Raw genomic sequence first — 25318 nt, 5'->3', positions numbered from 1 at the left:
AAGTTAAACTGAAACACTTTTATGCACAATTAAATATGGAGATTAGTCCTTGAACAAGTGTATGTTGAAGGGTCTTAAATGTATTGCCTTTGGGGATTGTAATGTTATAAGCTGTCTTTGGCTCTTTCTGCTTTACAAATGAAAAATTCCCCTCTGTGGGACGGATAAAGGTATTCTGATACTGATCAAATGTACTCGATCTAACGACAAAGTGTTATCAACGTACTCTTAAAAAGTGAAGTCCAACAAAACAATAATACACTTTAAATGGAACCATTTGTTTTACAAAACATCTTTAATTGCAAGTGATGACATTAGCATTTCTTACATCCAATATAAGCACACAATGTCAGAACCATCACATGCGAAGCAAATTACATAGCATATTCCACTTTATATTGCAGTGCTATTTATGTTGGTCATAAAGTGGAAATGAATATCATTTCTGCGCTCTGTAACCTTTATGCTGTGATAAGCGCTGCAAGGACAGCGGGAATCTCTGAATGTCAGTCACAACACATTAATATAACAATCTGGTTAGCTTTGCCTATAAGTCTGATTCTTTTTCAACTTATTTGTAAGACTCTTAGGAGGGTGAGGAGACCACAGAACAACATAGCAGTTCTCTAATATACACCCAACTGTAAGGGAAGAACAATAACAAGGTTCAACATGATATTTAACGTTGGAAACAAATCTGCAGATAATGATAACATGTTATTTTTTCTTCAAAAGACCAATACTTATTGAGTTTGCTGGCCAAAACAAAGCATTTCCATTTTACAATCACCTTGTCTGATAACAAACAAATTAAATAAGTAAAGTCAAAGTGCGGTGGCAACTTAAATCCCTATGCTTCTGTAAGACTTAAACAATTGGATACGAAAAAGTGCAGTTGTAGAGAAGCCCGCACTCGCAAGAAAAATAAACATTTTCAATGTCTTTTTCTTGAGTGAATGAGAACACACTGAGCAATGGATTGCTGAAGTGCAAATGAAAGGAATGATTGTGCCATTGCCAGTGATAGACACCAAATGCAGTGGCTATATATGTTTTTTTAAATGTTAAGATAAATCAAAGGATTTGTTTCATTCAATCTTATCACATTTTTTCAACATCACAGTTCCCTCATACTTTCCCCATGTCAGAAACCATGAGATAAATTACTACTATATTTTCAAATATTAGATGAGCAACAAAAATGAAATTACAAATAAATACACAAAGTACAACTGTTGAAGGGGGAACTGTAATCTAAAAGTAAACTAGTCTATGGGATTTAGACAGCCTTTCTTAAGGATTTCACATGTAGCTGTTGAGGCTGCACTTTATCAAGCAGTTCTAATAAAGCAGTTATGATATACAAGTTAGAGTTAAGACGTTTGGACAGATGATCTACTGGCATGAGGAGATTGTCACAGTGTTAGAATGGAATGAGACTTCATTAAGCGAGTTGGATTGAATGTAGGAATGCAGTTATTGGTAATGTCACAGGCATACAATTAAGGAATGTAAAATATCCATATAAATGTTTACATATACAGCTTTATCGTATTTATGTACAAACAGATAAACAGAATCTATACCAACATTGACAAAGGGATATCCAGTTGTTGGCTGCTATAGTATATAACACTCTTATTCACATGTTTACATTCCCCTTGTCCCTCCCTCACAGACCACCAGACATCTGTCTAAACATTTCATGGCTTTCCACGAATCAGCCATTTACACAACACAGCATGGGAGCTGATGGCAGAGTTCAGTTTAATGTAATCCAGTATGAAAGCCAAACAAGACCCACTGCAGGATGTCATGAATGAGAGGGGGTCAATGAAGATGGCTGTAATGGAGATAATGTTTGCAGTGTAGCCTCGGATAAATTGTGTAGTTTTTAAATTAAGCATTCCCCGACTTGCTCAGCACTCTATCTGCGACTGGAGCTGCCGGCGTAAGGTGAGCGTGCGCCGGTGAAGCTGCTGCATCTGCTGCATGCGATCTCGCTGGCGGGCCAGGTTCTGGGGCATGGGGTAGCGCTGGCAGCCATACAGGAAACGGTAGGGGATGCGAACGTGGCAGGCGGTGGCTCGGCAGCGAGGCTGAGGCATGGGCGGAAGCAGCATCCAGCGTTTCCTCTCAGCACAGTAGCGGTAAGCCTCCTTGCGGTACTGCTTGTCCACATCATCACTGTTCTTCCAGCCTCCGATGATGAAGACGTCTTCATCAAAGTGGCAGATGGCAGCACCCTCGATGCTGGTGACCTCTGGTGGCAGGCTCTCCAGGATCTCATCAGAGATGCGCCCACTGATCTTTTGCTTGGCAACCTCATCCCGCACCGTGTAGCTTTTGGGGCAGCAAGAGGCCGTGTGGTAGAAGTTAGTAGAAGCCACAGCCATCTGGAAGATGCAATAGTTGTCAATAAGTGGCAAGGAGTCAACGTCTTGCCACTGGCGGCTCTCTGTGTCATAGCGAGTGGTCACCGTCTTCAGTCCATCCTCATTATCCGTATCGACAGGTGTGCGTGCCGTAACGTACACATAGCGGTCCTCCACACTCACTGCCTTCACATCCCGCAGGATTTTGGGAGCTGATTCCAGATTGTGCCACTTGTCCTGCTCTGGCTCATATATGCTGACGTCTTTGAAACCTGGACTGAAGTTACCATGGCCACCAATGCTGTACAGTATATCTTTTATACAGGTGAGGCCAAATGAGTGCTTGCGTGTGGTCAGGTTGCTCACTTGCTCCCAGGTGTTGCGATTAGGATTGTACCGCTCTACGGTCTTAGCGAAGCCAGGTTCCATAGAACCAGCTACGTAGACGTGGGACTCTGTGGCAGCGATGGCATGGCCGTCCAAGTGGTTGTGTATGTGCGGCAGGTTGACCCAACGGTCCTCGTAAATGAAGTAGCCGACACACTCACTCAGGTAGTCCCCTCCTTCTGACACACCGCCTACAACCATAATAACATCCATGTTCTGGCCAAAGCGAGGCTGAAAGGAGGCCATGTGGGAAGACCAGAACTCCATATCAGTTGACTTGAGGTTCTCAAAGCGAATAGCGTGGCCCTCCACAGCCTCTGACACCAGCCGTAAGCAAGCCTCATTGGCGGCCACCAGCTGCTCAGTTTTGACTACCCTGGTCAGGTAGGTGGGCTTGATTTGAGGCAGCCTCAGAAGACGGAAGAGCTCCTCAAAATAGCGACTTCGCTCCTCTGTGTTCTTCTGCACCCATTTCACTACAGCCTCAAAAAGCACCTCCTCAGAATCCACTGTGATCTCTGCATCCGACAGCCAGTCCCGGACCAGGTGAAAGGGCAGCGTGTAGAACTCGTCATCCTGGATGACCTTGTGGAAGTTGCGACGGATCATGTCTGCAGCCCGTAGAGCAAGCTGGTCCAAGGTGTACATGTGGGCTAGACTGTGCACCGCCACGCAGTTGGTCAGGCTCAGCTTCTTCTTGAGGAACTCCCCACAGAAGTCCTTCAGCTGCAGCAAAAGGAACCTAATACAGAACCAACAGAGAAAATACAGTATAGGATGTCATCAGAATGAACTGTTCCTGAAACTAGATAATACTACTCTGTTTCAACCAGTTGGGCCAGACAAGTTTTGCTTTCTGCAAGCAGAGCACAAAATAACAATAGTTTGGACAACAGAGTGGCCACAAAAGGCCTCATGCGTTAAGTTTTAAAACCCATCTGTATTATATGTTATCATCTCTATACTTGTCATGACATAACTGACCACAATCCGTATTAGTTTGAATGTGATGATGCTGTGGAGCTCCATCAATGCACCTGACATGTACTGACACTTGAACTGTAAAAACATCATCGTAAACATGTTACCTGTCAGCTAGCTCCAGTACTTCATGTACATTGCAGGTGCTAACGCGTATTTCTCCTGTGTACATGTACTGGATGACACTCTGCACCGTATCCGGGTCCGGCCCCAGCTCTGAGCTCCATTCCTTCATCTCTACCCGTCCGGACAGGGACTCAGAGAACTGTCCTCCCAGCAGGGGGGTGAAATAATCGGTGGCCGCAGCCAGGACGGACCTGTGGGCTGAAAACTCGCAGCTCTGCACGCTCCCGCTAGCCGCCCCGCTGCTGAAGGCCAGCGTCACGTCGCAGAACAAGCCCTGCTTCCTCTGCTCGTTCTGCCGCCGAGACAGCTCTGAGCAGTGGGAGGAGGATGTGAAGTCCTCAGACTCCTCGGCGTCCCCGTCTCCGGCAAGGGCGCTGGGTGTGCTGGTGCCGCCGGTACCGCTGCTCCTGGCTGAGTCCTCCGGGTTCGGGGCCGCCGCTGCCATCGTGCTGCAGGAGCTGGAGGTGAGCAGTGGGGGGAACTGAAGTAAACTAGTGCAGTAGAGGAGGTGACATACGCAGCCACACATACATGTAGTCAAAACAGACAACGACAGTGAAGCGCGTTTCGTATTGGTATCTTCGATTAAGAGAACATGGTTAGTTTAAAAAAAGTCATTCAAATTACACATTTTCCTTACAAACTGCAATATTATGATGGCAATATTATGTTCTTAAATGAAACAAAGGGTTCATTTCATGTCAAACTAGTAGTAGATATTTTAAAAAATAACAAGGATTATGCAACACGTACACAGAGCTCTACATGTAATAATATTGAGATATATATGCACAATGTCTAGGGCATTAAGCTATTTTTACAAAGGCTTTGCCATTCATTCACGAGCTAAAAACATAATTAATTTACCTTTTTTACGTCAAAGTGATTAAAGCTTTGGGAAACGACGAATACTGAACCAACTTCGGTTTGGTAAACACAGCTATAATCCCTGACATGCGCAATGGGTGAAAGGCGTAACCGCGTCGTTGACGTCAGTGGCAGTTCCCTCTGCTGAATGTAGCTTTGATTTGCACATGGCGTAAAACTTGCACTGACACGTATGTTGTTCCCATAGCAAGTAAAGGGAAGGTCGAACCACTCAGGCTTGCAAAAAATGCATATCCACATAAATCTTACTATATTGCAGTGTTTAAATCTCAAGCTATATATTGTGTATGTGTATTGCCTTTTCGTCTGATTTAAAAAACCCATATCAGATACTTTAATTTAAATACTCTAATTGAGACATAACAAGTAGGCATCTAACTGCAGACATTTGGCTTGTTAGGGCAGGAATAGCTCAAGTGTAATTAATAATGGCTCTGTGGTTTGGTGTGCTACCAACTGGGCCTGATGCACAATGGCATTATCCACCTAAGGGCACACCAACATAGATTGCAAACATTAGTATCAAATGATTAGTAATTAAATCTAATAAAGTGCTTATTAAACATAAGTCTTTAACCATGACACATATGCCCACTTGCAAATGGTACATTGTATTTAAAAGATAACACTGAAGACACAATAATTACATTTTATTTTACTCAATTACACAGTTGTCAACTAACCAACAGAGGCACATTCAGTTCACATTGAGACAGTTAAAGACATACGCTTATCAACAACACTGGTGAGGTTATTAGTTGTCAGAAGATTTGTTTCACTGTTATGTTTACATTAGCACAGGTGATGGCTTTCACAGATTTTCTTTTGGACCATGTACATTTTGGGAGAATGTTACATTTTGTCTGTAACTCTAATGGTAATGAGCAGATTGTCCACATAAAGTTTGTTTGCAGATTGCAACATGTTCAATATTTGCCATGTAATGACATTCAAAGTCCCACCCTAACAGAGAAGTTAACAATATTAATGCCAAAAAAGATGTACAGACATAAAATAATGAATAGTATTTAACTGATAACATAATTTGCTGTCCTATTATAGTGCTGACATCAAAGTATTCTAATAACTGACGTTATTGTTATGGCGATAGTGCATTCATGTTAACACGAGTGAATGTATCTTTTCATTCATTTCTCATACAAAATCATACTATAACCACATCCTGGGGCTATTGGCAAATGCCCTAATCCACTTAATAACTTCAGAAAGAAAAACATATTTTCTTTTTGTTATTAAGACTCAACTTCCATTTAAACCATTTTAGAAAGTACTCCCACATTTTTCACCAGCTGAGATATAATTTTGCTTGCAAATGTCAACACGTGCCAGGAGTGACTCATAAAATGGTCCCTTTGTCACTGAACACAGCCGAGGCTTAATATTTTTGACTTCAAATACTTGTAAAAAAACAGACAATAACATAAACTACAACATACTTGTTCCATTTAATTTTCACCAACAATACAGCTATACATAAATAAAACTCTGATCTACAGTATTTTTTCCTATGACGGGCATTATTGCACTACATTTTCACACCGTTGTGGAAAGATCATGATCTAATTGGCACAATGATGAGAGCTGCACAGAGACACAACAGTCTGTGAGACATGCTAGGTTAATACGACAATGATACATATTTGGGGTAAACAAGTAATTAAAAAGCCATGGATTATCCCATTTTACTCCTTCACTTGTTTCTCTGATTTATTTTAAAATCTCCCTCAGTTAGACCCTGACTCTGTTTACTGGAGCTTCACAGTTTAGCAGGTTTTTTAATATTCACAGAACTGCAGCACTGACAGGTTTCCAAAACTCAAACATACTCTTCTTTTTAACATTTTCAATTTACAGCTATAGTAATAGTAACATCTTCCCTATATAACGGCACTGCTTAGCTGTTAGAGATCACAGTGTGGGCGGGGAGTTGAATGTTTGGGTGACACTTTATGGTTTATACCCTCTGATTACATGGACATGTGTTCTGGCAGCACATAGGAGATGTCATCCCAGGGGTGGCGATACAGACCCTGCTTCAGCCTCTTCTGGTCCAGGTAGTGTCCTGAAGAAATACAAAGAGGAAGGGTTATTGTCCTACAGGGTAGAAGTGTTTGCCGCCTTGCGTACTTTGGCGTATCAGTGTGTCTGCACACAGAAGTGACTCACCAATAAATCCCATGCTGCGCCCCAGGACAAAGATACCGTTCAGAGCTCCAATTTCCACAAACTCGTCAGCTTCATCCCTGTGGTGAGCATGACAGATTACATGGATAAGAGTCGATATATGATATAGTGATAATATAAGTGCATTAAAGTGCAGAATGAACCGTTGAATTTAAAGGAATACTTAAAAATTCCAATAAATTGCATATTAATAACCCAGCCAATGAAACCCTGATTTCTTGAAGAAAATTAAAGCACGGCTCCAATTTACTTTTATTATTAAATCTGAGTTTTCTCTAGAATTCAAAGTATTGTTTAGTTGAAGCATGAAAACAAGGATCTCTTCTCCCACTACATGGCTTCATTATAGAAATGAAAGTGGAATGCCTGTTTCTCTAATTTGTCTCAAATATAGTACAATTTTTAATCATGTGTAAACTGTAAGAGACATAAATGTCCAGTATTTATTGAATTACCTTGTAAAACCACCACAAGTCCTGAGCAGGTCCACAAAGGCCACACCAATGAAGCCATCCACATTCAGGATCAGGTTGGGTTTCTAATACAACAAATAAACACACAGGGGGAACATTTCTTTAATTAAAAGATGTATCATGTGACTATTAATAAAGGCTGTGATTGGCAGGATGAAGTGAAAGATCTTACTTTCGAAGTGGTGATCTTCTCCACATCTAGAGCGTAGTCAAGCAGCTGGGTGGAGGGGAAGTGCTGCTTCACAAAGTCCTTCAAGATCTGGACTCTCATGTCTGGATTGTTAATCTGAGGAGAAAACAGATAATTCCATTTAGTCTAAAGCTTTATTCTCCAAATAAATCTGGCTTCCCTCATCCTTTACTTGTCCTTTACATGATATTTTTAGCCCCAACACTGGCAGTGTACTACACCCCTGTTCACTATGTAATACAATAATAAATCTAATTTAAAAGATCATTCTGTGTCTGTTCACATGCTAAAGAGCCATGGGACTCACCGACTTTACTCTGTGTCCAATGCCCATGATCAGCTTGCCATCTTTCTTCATCTTGTTGACAAACTCCATGGGCAGCATGCCGCTGTCAAAAGCTTTGCTGAACTGCTTCGCTGCGGCATCCAAAGCACCCCCAAAGCGATCACCCTGAAAAGTGACAGAGGGATAAAAAAGAAATGGTTAGGCTCGGTTTTTGCAGGTCAGTAAAACAAGTACATGTAACAGAAGAGAGCTACAGATATTGAAAACAGAACTTTTCTGTTTTTGTTGTTGTATAAGTTTGTGACCAAGCTGAACTAAACCAAACATGAAACACAGATGAAAGTGTCTCACAATGGTAAGAAGGCCGGAGGTGAGGCTCGAGATGAGGTCTTTGCCAGCGCGAGCACAGACGATTGTGTTGTGTGCTCCGGAAACAGCAGGGCCGTGATCAGCGGTCACCATCAAACACATCTCTATGAACTGGCAGGCATATCTTGGCAACCTGCACACAAAGGGATAAACAACAATGGTTTATAAGGTTTAAGGATTTCTGAATTACAAAGGGTTAAGGTATAGAGGTTAACAGGCTGACCTCCTCTGGAACCACAGAAGTCCCAGAGTTCCTCCCAAGCCTATTTCTGACTTGAAGACCTCAGTGATGGGCATGCCTGCGTAGATGAGCTCCTGACCTCTCTCATCACAGATGCTGGTCATAAAGGAAGCAGGCTTACGGATCAGTCCCAGCTCCTGCAGGGCAATTTCAGTTTATTTTAGTTTAGTTTTGCCCTCAACTGATCCGACAATGTTCAGATGTGTTCAGAGGCGTACTCACTCGTGCCCAAGAGTAATCCATCGGCACAGTGGGGGGAGGCATCTCTTCGGCTGGCACAATAATTCCTTTGGCAACAAGGTCATCATAAACAGAGCTGCATGGAATAAAAACACAAAGAAGGCCCAGGAATCATAATTAAATATACTAACAAATGTTTTGTCAAACTGAATATTTATGCAAGCACTGAAGGAATAAGAAAGGACAATGTGCACTGACATGATGATCTCTCCCAGCTCATCAAAGCTCTTGGGGACGAAGGCTCCGGCCTCCTTCAGAGCTTTGTTCTTAGCCATTGCTGTCTCAGAGGCCTGGTTAGCACAAGCTCCTGCATGGCCAAACTGAACCTGAGGGAGCAAAAGTTGCAACATGGGTCAGAAATATCTTAAAACCAGACAGTAATCCCCTTGATCTATCATTGTGCAAAGCTCCGAAAGGAACCAGACTCCGCCCTCCCACCTCGGAGGAGAACATGGTAGCACAGGTGCCGATACACCAGCACACCACCGGCTTTGTGATCCTGCCCTCTTTGATAGCCTGGCAGATCTTGTACTCCTCTGTGCCTCCGATCTGTGGAAGGCAGAGATCGATTCAGGATGAAACTAAATCAAATACTGTTTCAAATCTGCAGGCAATAATGTGTGTGGATTTATTCCTCACCTCTCCCAGAACTACGATCATCTTTACTCCTGGAGAATCTTGGTAGCGCAGCACATGATCAGTAAACACCGAGCCTGGGTATCTGGAGAAAAGTCAAAGTGTAAAGACCAATTCAAAGGAACAAGATCACATTCTGCAGATCCAATATGTTACATACCTGTCCCCACCGATGGCTACGCCTTCAAATACACCGTCGGTGGTGCGGGAGATTATGTTGTTGAGTTCATTAGACATGCCACCTGAGCGGGACACATACGCCACACTGCCCGGGCGGTACAGCTTGGACGCCAGGATGTTATCCAGCATTCCTCCGGTGTTCCCAATCTTGAAACAGCCTGGCTTGATTCCTCCCACCTGGGAAACACCACAGACAGAGAGGTTTGCTGGTTTTCTCAGATAGAAACACAAAGAGGGAAATTGTAATAACTCTAATAACAAAAAAAGGGGGGAAAGACTAACCGTTGCTGGTCCAATAATGTTAACACCCTTCTTATCTGCAGTCTTGATGATCTTCCTGGTGTGGGCTTCAGGGATTCCCTCAGCGATGATGGCAATGGTGTGAATCTGAAAACAATCATTAGAAAGGCTTAACTTCAACGGTTTTATTTATCTGTACACAGCTACAGTGTAGTTGTGCAATGACAATCATGGGTAACAGGTTCCTCAACAAAGGCAACATAAATATATATAAGACATTAAACAAATAAAATATCTGAGCTGTTGTGTGCCTTGCAGATGGTTACACTGGTATAATTAAAAGGTTTTGGACCAGTTAAAGAGAGAAACAAAAAATAAAAAACATGCTTAAAGACATGAAATAGAGGATCTCTCTATGACTGACAAACATTTTTAAACTACACAGTTTTTCTATAAAGTCTGTCACATTACAGGTATGAAGGCACTAGTATGATGATAATGTAAACCATAAAAAGTGCACTACTATATAATACTTTATAAGTTTGTAACCTGATGGCCAGGTGGTAAAAACTGTTAAAATAAAGTACGGGATGACGGTGCATTTACCTGAGGGTACTGCATGGTCTCCATCGTGCTATCAAAGGCCGAACGCAATGACGCAAAGTTGATGAGCACGTCCACGTCCGGGTGCTTCTTCATGGCATCACTCATGTTCTTATAGACAGGGAGGAGGATCTCTTTATGGCCCCAATAGTACTTCTGCTTGTGGTCTCCACTGAAAGGCAGCCATGCAGAAAAAGCATTTGTCACACAGTGAAAGGACCCAGTTTCTTAGGAGATTTTTATTATATTAAATAACTTATTAATTTATTACTTCAGGTAATAAGAGCATTCAGACTGCTAACCGAACAAACTATGCATCCACAAACTAAAGAGGAAGGACAGCGCTCACTCACGTGAACGGGTAGACCATGGCGGCAACAGATGGCTCTTCTCTGGAGCAGACATAGTCAAAGTCCAGCATGCCCTGCACCGCCCGAGTCTGCATACCCCACACAATGGACTTGGTGTGTTTGCTGAAGAGGGTAGTTGCCTTGGCTACAGGGAGAGAGAGCTGTTACATATGCAATCTGAATAAGCAGGTCAAAAAATATGTATACACTATCCCGTTCTCTAATTCCAGTTTATGTACACAAAGTTCTGTTGTTTCGTGAAAAAGGTTCAAATAAAAATAAAAACTGTGATTTGGGTTTTTCCAAAGGTCAATGACACGTTTTTGGCCATGAATAAGAATATTAGGCACACAGAAAAAGTGTGTCAGCACCTTAAAGCCCAGCAGAGGGATTTGAGATCTAAAACAAATTGGCTAATTAAATTTTGAATAATCAGCATTTTAAAAATGTACAGGGTTAGATGTGTATGTGTCCTAAACTACAGTATATCAGTACACTGAAGCTCCATTTTAGTGAGTGTGGATTGCACTCCTCTTTCTGTCCAAAGGGGGGGCTAGCATACCTAAACTCTTTCATGCATCACAAAGCTATTCCAGCGGTGGACTCATGCATGATAACTCATCAAAGCCTCAGCATTCCCAGTGTGCATTTCTGTGTGTGTGTGTGTGTGTGTGTGTGTGTGTGTGTGTGTGTGTGTGTGTGTGTGTGTGTGTGTGTGTGTGTGTGTGTGTGTGTGTGTGTGTGTGTGTGTGTGTGTGTGTGGGGGTGTGGGTGTGGGTATGTGTTTTCTCACTGATGGGAGCTCCAGCTTTGGCCTTCTTGGCTGGTGAGTCCTCAACTTTGGCTTTGTTTTCAGAGAAAGACGCTGTTCTGCTGGATGCTGGGGTCTGGAAACGACAAGGAAAATGAATAATTATTTGATCCTGCCCTGCACATTTCAAAAGTATGTGTGCTATTGTGGACAGCTCTGTTGAGAACTGATCTGCTTCTGTGCACAAGTTACACAACAAATCTTGTCATTTGTGTATACCAGCGGCCACTTGAGCTTTAGTGTGGACACTTTTATTTGAATGAAAATCAAACACAAATCTAATTATTAATATTGTAGTACAATGCAATGTTAAATATGCATTTGTTATTTCTGACAATGCGCTCTATGTTTAAATATAGAGAAACTGTAATGTAACCCAATTTCCCCATTCCCCATTTTTGGTTGTTATTCTCATACAGTAAAAATATTAAATCTTCCATTTGTATTTTTCTTTCTACCTCTACATTTGAGGCAAATACGTGCACACATGTGTAGCCGTTTGCAGGAACACACATAACTTCGCTGAAAGCCTACGCACTACACAGTCTTAATGGATGCCTCGGGGCAGTCGCAGTGCGTTACAGACTGCAGTCTCACACTCCCTGAGTGAGAGGAGTCCACAATGCACTTCAATGCTTTTATACAAAAGAGCCGTTGGGCTTCTGAAAATCTGGTTCACTAAAAGGGCAAGACAATAACTGAAACGGAGGCTGAGGCCTTCAAGTATTTTTCTCACTCTGACTTTAAACTCTACCACACTATTTGGGGAGCTGATGATGTTAAAACACTACACAGCGAGCGGACACAACATCACCACTACCAGTTTGTCTCGGTGGAGTCAGTACGTGTCATACCGAGGAGCTGCCGCTGGAGTTGAGAAGGAAGTTGGCAGTGTGGGCAGCAACAGGAGGCTCGTTGGGGATTGGCCGGTGGCCCAGTGCCATGCCAACAATGGCAGTCATGTGAGTTTCTGTGCCAAAGACATGGATGGGGATCCCAGTGGTCTTGCCTGAGGAGAGCAGGCAGAGGAAAATCAATTGAGGTGCATATAAATGAGCAGGTGCTTTCGGATTAAACTGCCCTCACTTAGCATATTTAAATGATGTAAAACTTACCAACTTCTCCCATCACTCTGAGACCTTCCTGGTAGTTGGGGCCTCCCCGGCGGACAAAAATGGTGACCTCATGCTCCTTCAGTGGTACCTGATAGTCTCTGATGGCTCGGACAATCCCCTAGAAGAGACAAGAACATGCCCTGTGAGAAACAATATATTTAAGTAAGATTAGGTTACCATATAACTGACAAGCATGTAATACTGTACCTTAAAAGTTGCTGCGACATTTGTGAAGTTCGCAATGCTTCCCCCAATGATCAAAACCTTTCCTAGAAAACATTATTAAAAACTGTATTTTAGGGGAGAGGACCACTTTGAGTGCACACTGAACGTTTTGGAGGATCTGTTTTCTTACCGTCAGGGTGCTTCTCTCTGGTCATCAGGGACAGGATAGTCTTGGCGTAGTCGTAGGTCTGCTGTTCGCTTGGTGCTCCTGAATACTCCCCATAGTTAGCCAGCTCGTTGACGCCTCCCAGGTCACAGATTGTGTCACTAGGAGATTTATACATTAGTCACCCACACAGAAAGCAACAGCTGTTTGTGTCCAAAGCTGGCAAAGTTATACAGATATTTAGTTAAAATAAGACAGCAACTTCACTTAAGCACTACGCTTAAGATACAGTAAATGCACCTTTTGCATATGTTCATAATTAATACTGTACTGTAAATGATACACACAACTTAACAGTGCTCAGAGGGAATAATTAGTCATGGCTGATGTGTCTGCATGTCACGCTTCACACCTCCGACAGACGGTGGAGTGAAGCAGACACAGCTCATTCCTCCAGACTCTCACCAAAATGTAAACATCTGAGAATCCAATTCATCAGGCAGCTAAAGTCTGATCTGCTGCACCATCAGTCTCACTACTGCAACACTGCCACACACATCTAATGATGGAATCAATTATGCGTAGAGTAATCAATGTAATGAAGATAAAGTCAAGGGACAATTTAAGCAAACAGAGGAAAACATCCAAGTGGATTATTTCAGATAAATTGCTACGGCGTCTTATTTGTTCAGCCTTTGTTTTAAGTAGTGTGGGTACCTGTACACCACTGAGGCGCCTCCTCCTGCCACCATGGTCCAGATCCTGCCTCGGGGGTTGAGCAGGGTCAGTTTGAGGCTGGCACCACTCTTTGCATCAAGGTCGGCAATGTAGGCCTCCTGTAAAAATACAAGAAAAAAAGGTTATCACAATACTACAAAGCCGATTTACTGAAGTACTGTTCTTAAATCTTTTTTTAAGCTAAGCAATTCCATTTTAGGTTGTGTTATTCCTCTGCTCCACCACATCTCAGAGAGCAATATTATGCTTTTACTCAACATTTTTTTAATTGAATTTAAGTTATTGTTTTTTTTCATACAAAAAATATAAAACCAGCAAATATGTTTTTAAAGATGTCTGTATTAATATAAATTAACATATCCAGCTGTCTACAGTCATTTACTTGAGTTCCACCTGTACAAACTAAAACATTAGAGCAATAAATACATCAAAGATTATTACTCCGAAAAGGGCCATTCAACATAACTAGTACACTGTGCTAATCACTTACTAGATGATGATTTTGAACGCAGGACTTTTATTTGTTACATGGTATGTTTACACTGTAGTATTACTACATTTAATTTAGAAAAAGACCAGAATACCTCTTCCACCTCTGGTGATTGCTTCAAAAATAATCAGAGCAGGACTTGCTTAAGTGCTTCTCCATTTAGTTTCCTGTGCCTGCATTGAATTTAAAGAGCTATTACATTAAAATATTGTAAAAATATTAGGAGTGAGAGTAGACGAGATGTGCGTCAGTGGTTGTTTGTGCCAGTCAGGGCCACAGCTGGAGGCTGAGAGTAAAAAAGGCTTCCAATCAAAAGGCACCCGCTGTCCCTCATCTCCACCACAGCCCAATTAGACGAGCCCGTCTGGTACACACCGTCTGTCCCTGAGGAGCTCCTACATACATCCTCCAAACACAGAAAAACAGTCCTGTGTACACAATATTGAGCCCTGTCATGCAGGTGATTCAGATGTTCTTCAAAAGTAGACATTGAGGGCTCTGAAAATCAAATGCCTTCATAAAACAAATCTTTGTTACAATAGGCCTAAATTCAAAAAGCAAAACGAAAAAGATCACCACAAAGCTCTATTCCAACAAAGCAGCCCATACTGTAGATCTCATAACAGTATTGAAACGTGACGCCATTACATTCTACATGTTTCCCCGTCTCCAGAGCTCTACAGAATGAGTCATATTGGCTGATTAATGGCTGTGTGTTGTTACTGCCCTTCCTCATTAATTCCAGCTGGGATAGGGTCACATGTGGCAAGTTACCTCACCTCTCTTTAGACTGACACATAAGAAATGAATCCATTCATCTTAGGGAAGGGTCGTAGTTGCTAAATTATGATGTGCTGGAAGTCTACGTCACAATTTAGCCAATTAATGTATTGTAAATATTGTAAATACTCACATTCAAATATTTTACTCACCCCTAAGATTTGTAATTGTCACAATTTAAAATCCTACTCAAGATCCCATTAAGTTGACTCTCCCTCATTGGAGAACAACAGCAGCTAAATGATGCTGACAGCGATTGTAGAAACAACAATCCTATCAAATCAGCCAAGCCTTTCTTTAGAAATGGTCTATTGACACTTTTTACATTATTTTATTTGCTTATTTTACTGTATTTATAGGTTATTCTATAATAGATATATTTTTAGAATACATTTGTTCACACTACTGTTACTTTTATTCTAGCATTCAATTGTATTTATTGTTTTATTGTCTTGTGTTCATTTGTCTCAAGTAACTGAATTGTTTTTGTCTGTTTGTTTTCTTGGTCCTCACTCCCATGTTATTATTGGCTTATGGGTCATCTGTGAAGCACTTTGAATTGCATTAACCTGTATGAAAAGTACTATACAAATAAGGTTTAATTAATTGATTGACAGCTTCGTATCTCTGTTGCTTCCTCACCTCAGGATAGGCCTCCCTGCCGAAGGGTGGGGGGAACTCCACGTCGCCCCACTTGGCCTTGCAGAGATAGTCCGCTGTGGCATCGATCTTGGCTGCCATGTCCAGCACGTAAACTCCATCTGTTGTTACCACTGAGAGAAGAAGGGGGAAAGGAATAGTGTTGAGATCTATACTCCTACAAGGTTTACAAACCTGCTGAGTTTCATTCTGTTTGCGCCACGCTCGGGTACAGGTGACCACAACCTTCCTGCTGTCCCTGCAGGAGGTGGAAGAAAAGTGAAGATGGGGAGGAGGTAGTGTGAAATCAAAGCAGGCCGGGCTACATCCACAGGAACAGCTGCCAGAGGGCACGTACTGGTGCCCAATTACTCCATTATGAATAAACAGACGCTGCCTTCATCAAACAGGAGGCGCATGCATTATTTACTGGTTTCCTCGCTCAGTGTAAAAAATGTTGGCTTCGAGATAATGTTTTATGATGCATTGATGTTTTCATCTTCAATTTCCATTTGATGTCCCTCTTTCAGTTTCATAATCTGATAACATATTTATAAGTGTGTGTTGGAATGAAATAATTAAGCCATCGTAATAGCTTGTTTATACATCGAACGTCAATGTATTTGGGTGAATAAACAAACAGAACAAAAAAAAACAACGTACCCAGTGGATTGATCTCCAGGTACGTGAAGAACAGATCCTCATACACATTGAAGAGCCCGACGATGAAGCTGGCCAGCAATCTGCAGAAAGACCACAACACATAGCACTCAGCTTTGATTGGTTGCTGCGGCACCAGAATTGACAGTGACTAAATCATGTTACAAAATAAAAAGGAGTTTCTTATCCCACTACATCTGAAGAACTGTCAAAATCGATCTAGAGAGAAAAATTATCTGCAACTGTTATAATACCGGGTTACTCAGTTGAATCAGTTTTAAAGCACAAGGGCAACCATTTACTGGTATCAGCTTAAAAGGTTTAAGAAGTATTATTCTCTCCATTTTATATTATTGTGAATTAAATATGACATTACTTTGGGCTCTGGGATATATATGTAAATCCGACACTTTTGTTTATTTATCAGTACAATCATTTTTAGATGTATGGGCAAAGAATGTAATCAGTAGGTGTAGCCCTTAATGTGTAAGATCACTTTAACTAAGAACAAAAAAAAAGTCCATTTAATTATCTTCTGACATATTTTCTAAACAGTTACAGCTTTGCGATGGGGAAACTTTAAAAATAAATTCACTTTTTTTGCTTTTGAGTTGAGTTCGTCATATGTATAGTACTAATAGTTAATTAAAACATAAAACAAACTGTAAAATTAAGAGTATATATTTTTGTTTTGATGTGTATAGATTTATACCATATGTTTTTAACTATCAGCAAACCACATTTCCCTTAGAACAACTACAGAGTAAAGTGGAAGTCAAAGGTATATTTAATATTTGAATCTTGAATACTGGGCTCTGCAATTAAATGTTCCTGTACAACATATTCCTGGTGAATAAAAAATGTACTAAAAAGGAGCAATTTAATATATAATTTCCACAAAATTCAAACAATGAAAAACTACAGGTAATATCTTTGACAGATTGTTGAGGCCGAGCTCGATAAGAAACAGTCCAACTCTAAAGCAGCTCGCTGCTGGGAAGGAAAAATCTAATTTACTTCCTCTTTCACATGTCAAAACAGAGCAGTGACGAGTGGGGGGTTGCTAAAGGAGGAGGAGGGGGGGAGTGTTTTGCTTTCCGGCCTGTCAGTTGTGGTGGCAACTCTGAGCCTGTGTCAGGACTGTGACTGGCATGTGGGGGACGACTGGGACCAAACCCCGGAGTGACTCAGCTTCCCGTGTCTGCGTCTGATGGGAGGGCAGGGAAACCGCTCGAGTGCCACTCCTGTTTTTATTTCAGAGAGTATGGGGCTGGGGAGGTGAGCGGGGGTTGGCAGAGAGATTTCTGGGCCAGCTTCTTCAATGTCAGCCAAGACAGTGAATCTGTCCACAATCTTCTGGAGAGCTGGATAGGGGTCGGAGGTATCGGGGGGGGGGGGGCCATCACAATAAAAGGGACGTGCTCTGAATGTGACTGTAGCGTAAAGAAGCTGGGGTGGAGGCTGATCGAAGGAAAGGCGAAGCAGAGGGGAGTTTGTCATTTGTCTAATGGAAACCATCAATCCATCTCGTCCTGCACCCCCGCCTTTATTGGCAATATCAAAGTGCTTTCTCTTATTATATCTCCGTGAGGCTTTGTTTTTTTTCTCTGATGGTTCAAATTGATAATGAGAGAATACCACCTTTTGTAGAACTTCTTTAGTTGTTTGGTTTCGATCTATTAAAAAACATCTGTAGTGAACTAGAAGCTTAAACATCATTTCGGTTTTGAGAACAAAGAGTTACTTGAAATGAATTTAACCTGGACTTCAAATTTAAAACAATTTGCAGAAATGAACTTGGTCAATTAACTGCTCATTTTGGAGATGCCTATAGACTAACATGCTTTAAAACATGATTTCGGAGCAATCATTTTCTACAAAAGTCAAATCATTTACCTAAAATTATTTATTATAGCTTATTTTATTAGATATTGAGCTTAGAAAATGTATTTTTGAAATGTTATAATTAGTTATTTGTTTAACTGTAGGGCCTGCTTTTTAAATTACAAGTTGGAGTTAATTATTTTTTAAGAGATCTATGTCAACCTTACCATAACTATAGCATCAAACATTGACGGTGGTGGATAAATACATCTCAGACACTGTGACACTGTCAGCTTCTGGCTTTTGTATTGCACTATATTCCACCATTGTCAACCAATATTTTCTATGACTCTCCATTATTGACACAAGGCAGTGTTGCATATGCACTGCCAACACTGTTTCCATGTAACTCACCCTTTATTGTCATTGGGGACGTGAGTCAGCAGCTCCTTCTTCACAGAGTCTTCACTGATCTTTTCATCTACCCCAATTAGCAGCTTCTTCGCCTTGGCATCCACATCTCCCACGTCCACCCCGCCCTCATGGTGAAACAGGATGTAGTCCCCCTCCCGGCTGGCGTAGATGCACACGTAGAACTCCTCTTCCTGAATAATGAACACAGTCCTCAATAAATCTGTTTTTTTTTACCAGATATCTTGTATAATCACTGCTTCTAGAGTCTAATTGAGGTGTTGACAAAGCCTGAATAAGAAATCAGAAAATTGAGGGGGGATTTGGTAGATGTAGAGAGATGTAATGAGGGCTTTACCTGCTTATGGGCAACAAACGGCTCAATAAGGAAGTTCTTGAGAACGCCCTTGGCTTTTCCCACCTGAGGATCATAAACAAAATAATTGTATTAGGCAATGAAATGCCAAGAAGATAAAAGAAACAGGCGCTAACACAGCATATCATGAACTCCCATGAAATTAAAAGGGTTCACTGATTTTAAGATTGTAACAAATCAGTCGCCACAACTTTTTTCAGACATAGTTCCTGGATAGAAGGGATGAAAGGGGTATTAAAACAAAATGATTTAAGTAAGCCAATTAATGTTTCAGAAGAGAAAAGGAGGCAGGTTGAGAAGGAGAAAGTAAATGTCATGTAATGGTCTCAGCAAAGCCCCGCTGTAAGACGGCTCATTTGGCAGGGCTGTCATCGTTCCTCTGTTAAAGGCCAACGGGCACAAAGTTACCAAGGAGCTGCTGGGAGCAGCCAGCCGGAGAGAACAGAGCAAAATAATAAAAAGGGGCAGAGAGGGAGTTGCTATTAGAAAGTGTCCGAATGAATAGGAATTTGATGATTGGCAGAAAAAAGGAGAAAGACGATCTGATTGAAAAACCCACAAGGGGGTTGAGGCTGATTCAGATAAATAAACCGCCACCTCCGTTACTGCCGCACAAAGGAACAGAAAGCTGTTTATGTTTGTGGATGAAATTTAACCACCTGTGGATGCAAAATATGGATTATTTATAAAGATACAAGTTATGGGCAACTGCAGCATGAAGTGGAAACCTGTGAATGACATATTTAAAGAATGCAGTTATAGGGATATCAATTATAAAGTGGCTCTACTAAATGAAGTCCATTTTCAACTACGTGTTACTAAAGGGACATAACTTTATCTATTTAAGATAAGATCAGAGGCCAGACAAGTGACTTATATGCAAAGGGGAACTTGAAATGAAGATGAATGATTAATTCATAAGGTGAATTACCCTACACACTCTTTATTTCTTTATCCTCTTAAATGAACCTCTTTTAATTGAATAATGTTAAGAAACTCAGCTTTCTTATCTATTATAAGACTAATATGTCTGCAAAAGTTGACCCATTTCTTCAAATTTATTGTACTTCAATACTTTTTTACTAATAACAGTTAACAAAAAACATTTGTTATTTTGATGGTAATGCATCTGCCTAATGACTCTCTTTATATATATGTGTGTATATATATATATATACACTCTTAAGAGCAATGAAGATACAAGCTGAAATACTGCCCGCTTTACAGTTATAGCTTCATTTATTCTTGTTTACTGCCACTAGCAGCAGCTGACAGTCTGATCTCATCTGTGAAGAGACACATCTGCCCAATCTCCATGCTGCAACACACACACACGCACACGCATCCGTGTCTCTCCACAACTTGCTTCTTGGTTCATGAGGCAAAGCGGCAAGTCCTTGGCACAGCAATAAATCTTGTGTATTGTGGTGTGCTGACTGGATAGATAGACTGACTGTTTATTCACAATTGTCTGAATTGATTTAAAACAAGTGGACTGATACAGAACCCCTCATAAAACTGGGCAGCTGTTTAGACAAAAGTACATGAGGCAAAAAAAGGAGACACAGTCACCAAATGCATCAGTTAGAAAGAGGGGAGGGGGTGAAGGAAAGGGCAAGAGGAGGAGGGTCTGAATGAAGCTCAGGGATAATATTGATTGAAGGAGTGTTCAATAAAGTGCACTCTTGGGGGGGAGGGGGTGACGTACTGTCGTCTCTCTCATGAGGCGGGTCTTCAGCCACTCTCTGACGCCGTTCAGGTCGAGGTTCACACCGACCAGCCCCAGCTTCCCTCGACGCTTGATCAGCTGGTCCGGCTTCACCACCAGCCTCTGCAGGAGGAGGATAAATAATGTGCCATTTCAGCAGAACCAACAATGAGCCTTCAAACTGACCAACCACAGTGAATTTGAGGGTTATTTTTTATTTAGACACAGAAGATTTCGTTCACTGAAATACATATTTGGAAGGACTGCATTTGTGTTGAGATATGATCTATCAAGCTGCTCTGTAGCATCTAAACCCTGACAGAATATGGATGTGTTGAAAACAACAAGCTGACATCTAATTAATCTCACAACCTCATAAAACTGTCGATGTATATAATTGACCTTTCACATAGACTGTTCACTGCTCTGGATTAGTTTTCTTTGTATTCAACTAGCTGAAATGAGTAGTCAAATTTAAAATCTGCAAATATTTGTGATTCATGGTTCTAATCCTGAATCTTGAAGTCAAATTTAAAAATGTCTTAAATGTGAACTGATGCATTTTCTATAATAGTCAATTAGGATTTTTAAGTTTTGGAATGTTGTCACAATGAACCTACTATTTAAAAGTTGACCACTTTGGCTTTAGGAAATTGTGATGGTTATTTGTAATAGTTTTTAAAAAAAAGCAATGAATTACAGCTAGTAATTGGAGTTGGATTAGTTGGAGCCTTAGATCCAACAACAGACACATAAAAAACACAAAACAGGAATCTAGCATGGAAATGTGTTCCATAACCAAAAAAACGTAACTCTCTATATCTTAAACTCAAACATGTGACCGGAGATGTTTACTGATTTAGTGATGCATCAGCAAAATCGAAATTCAACATTTGTTATGTCACCTGAAGGATGAGGTGGGATCTCTCCCTTCTGACGTAAATGCAAAATGTAACCCCCACCGACTGAGCCCTCTTCCTCTCACTTGCGAGACAGATAAAGAGAATGACTTATGACAGCGGACCATTAGTATCTGGGTGCTCGCCAGTGAGCAAAGTAAGAGGGCCCAGGGTGAGAGTTAATGCGATTTCCTAATCAATCCTCCTGCAGCGCATATCTCCGTGTATCTGCCCTGCAAATCCTCCACCTTGCAGATAAAAAACCCTTCAGCCAGTATGGAGACACAAGGGGAGAATGTCCTCCTGCAAGATGAGTCACGACGAAATTCAATTAACTCCTATTAGAGCCCGTCTATCTGCTAGTGCTTTGCTATGAGGAACAGAGAGTTGATCTGAAAGCAGGGCAACCTGGAGTGCAATTTTCGCAAGAAATTATACCCTTGTTGTACTTTGACCTCCCTGTTCTCAGCCAGTGAGAAATATTGTTTACCTATACAGAATGTGAGCAGTTTTCTGTAGTGTCTACTTCTGTTAAATGCTTCATTTCCACCAAGAATGTAACACAGCTGCTGGGTCGCTCTTCTGTCTGAGACGTCAGCTAACAAGCACCAGGAGAGCACTCAGCTGCAGCCTAAGTAATAGTCTCCATAAAGAGAAACTCATTTTCCACAAGATTGCAAGATGAAGCGGCTGTAATTAAAGCTTTTTTTTAAAAGCCTATAAATATGTGATATAACAGCCTGTGTGCTCACTCAGCTTAAGAAAATCTTATGTCGTCATCCACCTTTTTTTTTTGTCAAACTGGTTCTTCTGCCTCACCTCTGTGAGCAGCCATGGGTGTTCCTGCGCCAGTCGGTCGAGGTCGGTCTCTGCCGTCACGTTGGCATATCGAAATCTGTTCTGGACAGCTGCTGATGTGCAGATGTGTTTGTAGAGGAACTCCTTTCCCGTCTGCTCGGAGATGGCTTTTGCCGACATGACTGCTGAGGCTAGACTGGCTTGAGAGGAGGGTAGAAGGACACGGAGAGATAGATTGGGAGATATACATATTAGCATTAAGATGGATGATTACAGAGTAGATAGAATGACGTGGGGACATGGAGGGAAACAGAAAAGCAGACAAACAAATTGGAGAGTAAAATTTGAAAGAGAAGATTTGTACTTTTTGTTTTTGGCTTTCTGAATGAACGCAATATCTCCTGTATGAATGAGGAAAATAAGCTTGTTTGACATCCTCTGCTGTCAGATCAGAAATAGTCTGGTAAGCATGTGAAAGACTGCATTGTTATTTGTATTTTCGATGAACATCCTTCCGTTATGCTGTTTAACTGCACCCAAATTAAGAGAGACTGCTTGAAAATCCGACTACATACTAAGTGCAAATGCAGGCCTCCTGTCTTTTTGCATAGTCACATTGTTTATTAAGTGTGCTGAACGCAGCAAGACACAGACAGTGAAGCCGGGGAAGCTGAACACAGCACGATATGCCTTGGTTTGTTTGACCTGCACACTTAAGAGGTAATGGGCAATTATTTGCTACTTAAACAATCAGGCTCCTACTGGAGAGATTATACAGAGGAGGACTCTCAGCACTAACATAGTCCTGCAGGGGGAAATAATCTATACAAGTAACAGGCTGATGAGATGCGAACGTTTATAAGCAGCACTGGAAAGCAGCATATACCACATTTATTGTACCGGAAGTAAAGTAAGAAATTCAATAACTTGTAATAGCATCCATAAATGTTATGACGAAAGGGAGGAGTTGTGACCTTTATACTTTTGCCTCAAGGTTCTCTTAATGAGGTAATCTCAAGAATGGGTGAAACACACGGTTCACTACAGGACACAAACAGGGATTTTAAATCATTTCTTCCTACACCAATACAACAAATATTAATATCAGATTAACGTCACGAAAAAGGTGAAGAATTCTACCAATGGCAACTCCCATTAAACAGTAATATAGATTCAAAACATGATAAAAATCGTATCTCTCTAGAGGAAACACATATGACGCAGCATGGGATCATTTTTCTTCAATGACTAGACCAGGGGAAAAAAGGAAAATCTATTTTTGTTTTTTATTTAGAATGAAATCACAACAATATGGTGTTGCCAGAAGGATTGCTATGTCACTGAATCTATTCCAGATGTTTACTGTTGCCTTTCAACATCAATCTTTACATAAATTCATCAGTTTCTACCTGACACAACACGTTTAGGTTTCTAATGGCAAACCCAAACTGATATGTTGTGAGAGTTTAGAAAAGGTTTTTTGGTTGGGGAAATTGAATGCAAAAGTGTCTGGTTTTTGCTGCAACACCTGCTGTTACCTACACCAACTGACTCCTCAAAAGGCAAATATTATATATCACTTCTTGCATCTAAAGTGCATCAGTATTGGAGAAATTTGCACAGGCTATAACACACAGAGGCTTTATTACAATCTCTCCTAAATCAAAGCTTAACTCTAACGTGTAACCTTGGCAGGATGGCTCCCTGCTCTATCTGTTTCTCCTGCGTGGTTCATTAGGCTGAAAGCTCTGTCCCAAACACTGCGGCCCTGGCAGCTATTCCTGGATTAATGGGAATATCCTAGTCCTTACTATTGATCTTCCTTGTGTCCCCGAGTCGCCAAAACGCAGAAGAACATGGTTTATCCGGGGACAATATATATCATCCACTTTCTCTGTGCAACTGACCTGTCAAATATACTAAATGTTACTGTGCTTCGCATCAGCAATAATAACTGATTCAGATGACACACAATTAAATTGAAAAAGATGAAGGGGGTGATGGATGGGGTGGGTGGGCTATATCAAGGCACAGCTCTAAATCAGGACATGTGCACACTAAAGCAAAACAGACAGTGAGGTAAGAACATTAGTGAAGCTTTATATTCACTTTTTACATACTCACTTGATAAAACAAATGTACTTTTTAAAGGTTTAAGGTCCCCGATAGAGGACTCAGAAAACTCTTTCATTCATTTACGAATCGGCCAGACAGCAATGCAATTATTCAATTTTTTTTGGCAAAGATCCACATCACCATTCAAAGAAAACGTGTAGAGGTGATGACTAAAACTTCTTCATAATCTGATAAAGAAGGAGGGCTTCTGGGTTGACAGAGCAGTTCAACTTGTTTTAGAGAAAACAGAAAGATACAGAGAAACACAGACAGGACAGGTAATGAAAAAAAACCTAAATAAATAGTTATTTTCAAAACAATAAGTGATTTACCTTGTCTTTTTCTTCCTTTTGACGACTCTGGAAGTAAGTTGAGGTTGAAAGGGAGGATTTATCTGCAGTGCTGATTCACTGTGGATACCAGAGGTGCCGGAGAGCAGGGCTTCCTGGGAGTTTTGTCTCCATCGCCCATCTGCCGATAGGCTTGGCTGATGTTTCCTGGCTTCTGATTGGTTTATTCCACACCATGCTCTATTGATGCATTCAGGGACACTAGGAAATAAAACAACAACACGGTCGAACTTGCGGAATAAGTATTCAAATCATTGATTTGAATAAACGTAGGCTATTAACACATACTGTAGAAAATACTACATTGAAAGCGGAACTCCTGCATTAAAAACCTTGCTTGGGCAAAATAATTATCAGCATTAATGTTCAATTTCAACTGCTCAGAAAAACACAAAGTCTTTCAGTTTATCAGAAACATTAAAACACTAATTCACCATATTTTTAGACAGGAAGGAACATAAGCACATGATCTGAATACGTTTGATCAAAAGCACTTGAATTTT

At 41.1% G+C, this 25318-nt stretch overlaps 2 protein-coding genes across 3 annotated transcripts; both read right to left on the bottom strand.

Moving 5' to 3' along the window:
* Nucleotides 1–276: 276 nt before the first annotated feature.
* On the bottom strand, nt 277–4398 carry LOC134878507 (kelch-like protein 11). Its single transcript, XM_063904576.1, has 2 exons — nt 3851–4398; nt 277–3504 (listed from the first exon to the last, which is right to left on the bottom strand). The coding sequence occupies exons 1-2, from the start codon at nt 4396–4398 to the stop codon at nt 1920–1922; spliced, it is 2133 nt and encodes a 710-aa protein (XP_063760646.1). The 3' UTR covers nt 277–1919.
* A 994-nt stretch (nt 4399–5392) lies between these two features.
* Nucleotides 5393–24943, bottom strand: aclya (ATP citrate lyase a). Of its 2 annotated transcripts, none has more exons than XM_063904658.1 (28): nt 24798–24943; nt 22372–22546; nt 20654–20776; nt 18928–18990; nt 18573–18763; nt 16338–16417; nt 15678–15808; nt 13745–13863; nt 13052–13188; nt 12904–12965; nt 12697–12814; nt 12436–12590; nt 11564–11657; nt 10774–10915; nt 10424–10592; nt 9860–9964; nt 9558–9754; nt 9401–9482; nt 9200–9310; nt 8960–9087; nt 8744–8837; nt 8504–8658; nt 8263–8413; nt 7933–8076; nt 7608–7721; nt 7418–7500; nt 6945–7021; nt 5393–6840 (listed from the first exon to the last, which is right to left on the bottom strand). In XM_063904658.1, exons 2-28 carry the CDS (start codon nt 22528–22530, stop codon nt 6746–6748), a joined length of 3279 nt encoding a protein of 1092 aa, XP_063760728.1. In that variant the 5' UTR covers nt 22531–22546; nt 24798–24943; the 3' UTR covers nt 5393–6745. The 2 variants fall into 2 exon arrangements, with proteins under 2 accessions (XP_063760728.1, XP_063760730.1); XM_063904660.1 differs by having other exon boundaries at nt 22372–22550; nt 24798–24942.
* Between the last annotated feature and the right edge of the window lie 375 nt (nt 24944–25318).

The sequence above is a fragment of the Eleginops maclovinus genome, chromosome 16 (genome assembly GCF_036324505.1).
Source record: "Eleginops maclovinus isolate JMC-PN-2008 ecotype Puerto Natales chromosome 16, JC_Emac_rtc_rv5, whole genome shotgun sequence".
Taxonomy (NCBI): Eukaryota; Metazoa; Chordata; class Actinopteri; order Perciformes; family Eleginopidae; genus Eleginops; species Eleginops maclovinus.
The sequence above is the reverse complement of the archived record's forward strand: the minus strand, read 5'-3'. Positions and strand labels throughout refer to the sequence as shown.

What these genes read in the sequence shown, in the direction of transcription:
- LOC134878507 (XM_063904576.1), bottom strand. Translation starts at nt 4,398, where the DNA reads ATGTGTGGCTGCGTATGTCACCTCCTCTACTGCACTAGTTTACTTCAG. An exon ending in GTACTGGAGCTAGCTGACAG is followed by an intron (nt 3,505 to 3,850) that starts GTAACATGTTTA and finishes GTTCTGTATTAG; the next exon opens with GTTCCTTTTGCTGCAGCTGA.
- aclya (XM_063904658.1), bottom strand. Translation starts at nt 22,530, where the DNA reads ATGTCGGCAAAAGCCATCTCCGAGCAGACGGGAAAGGAGTTCCTCTAC. An exon ending in TGGATTACTCTTGGGCACGA is followed by an intron (nt 8,659 to 8,743) that starts GTGAGTACGCCT and finishes ATTGCCCTGCAG; the next exon opens with GAGCTGGGACTGATCCGTAA. An exon ending in TTGGACACAGAGTAAAGTCG is followed by an intron (nt 7,722 to 7,932) that starts GTGAGTCCCATG and finishes TTTTCTCCTCAG; the next exon opens with ATTAACAATCCAGACATGAG.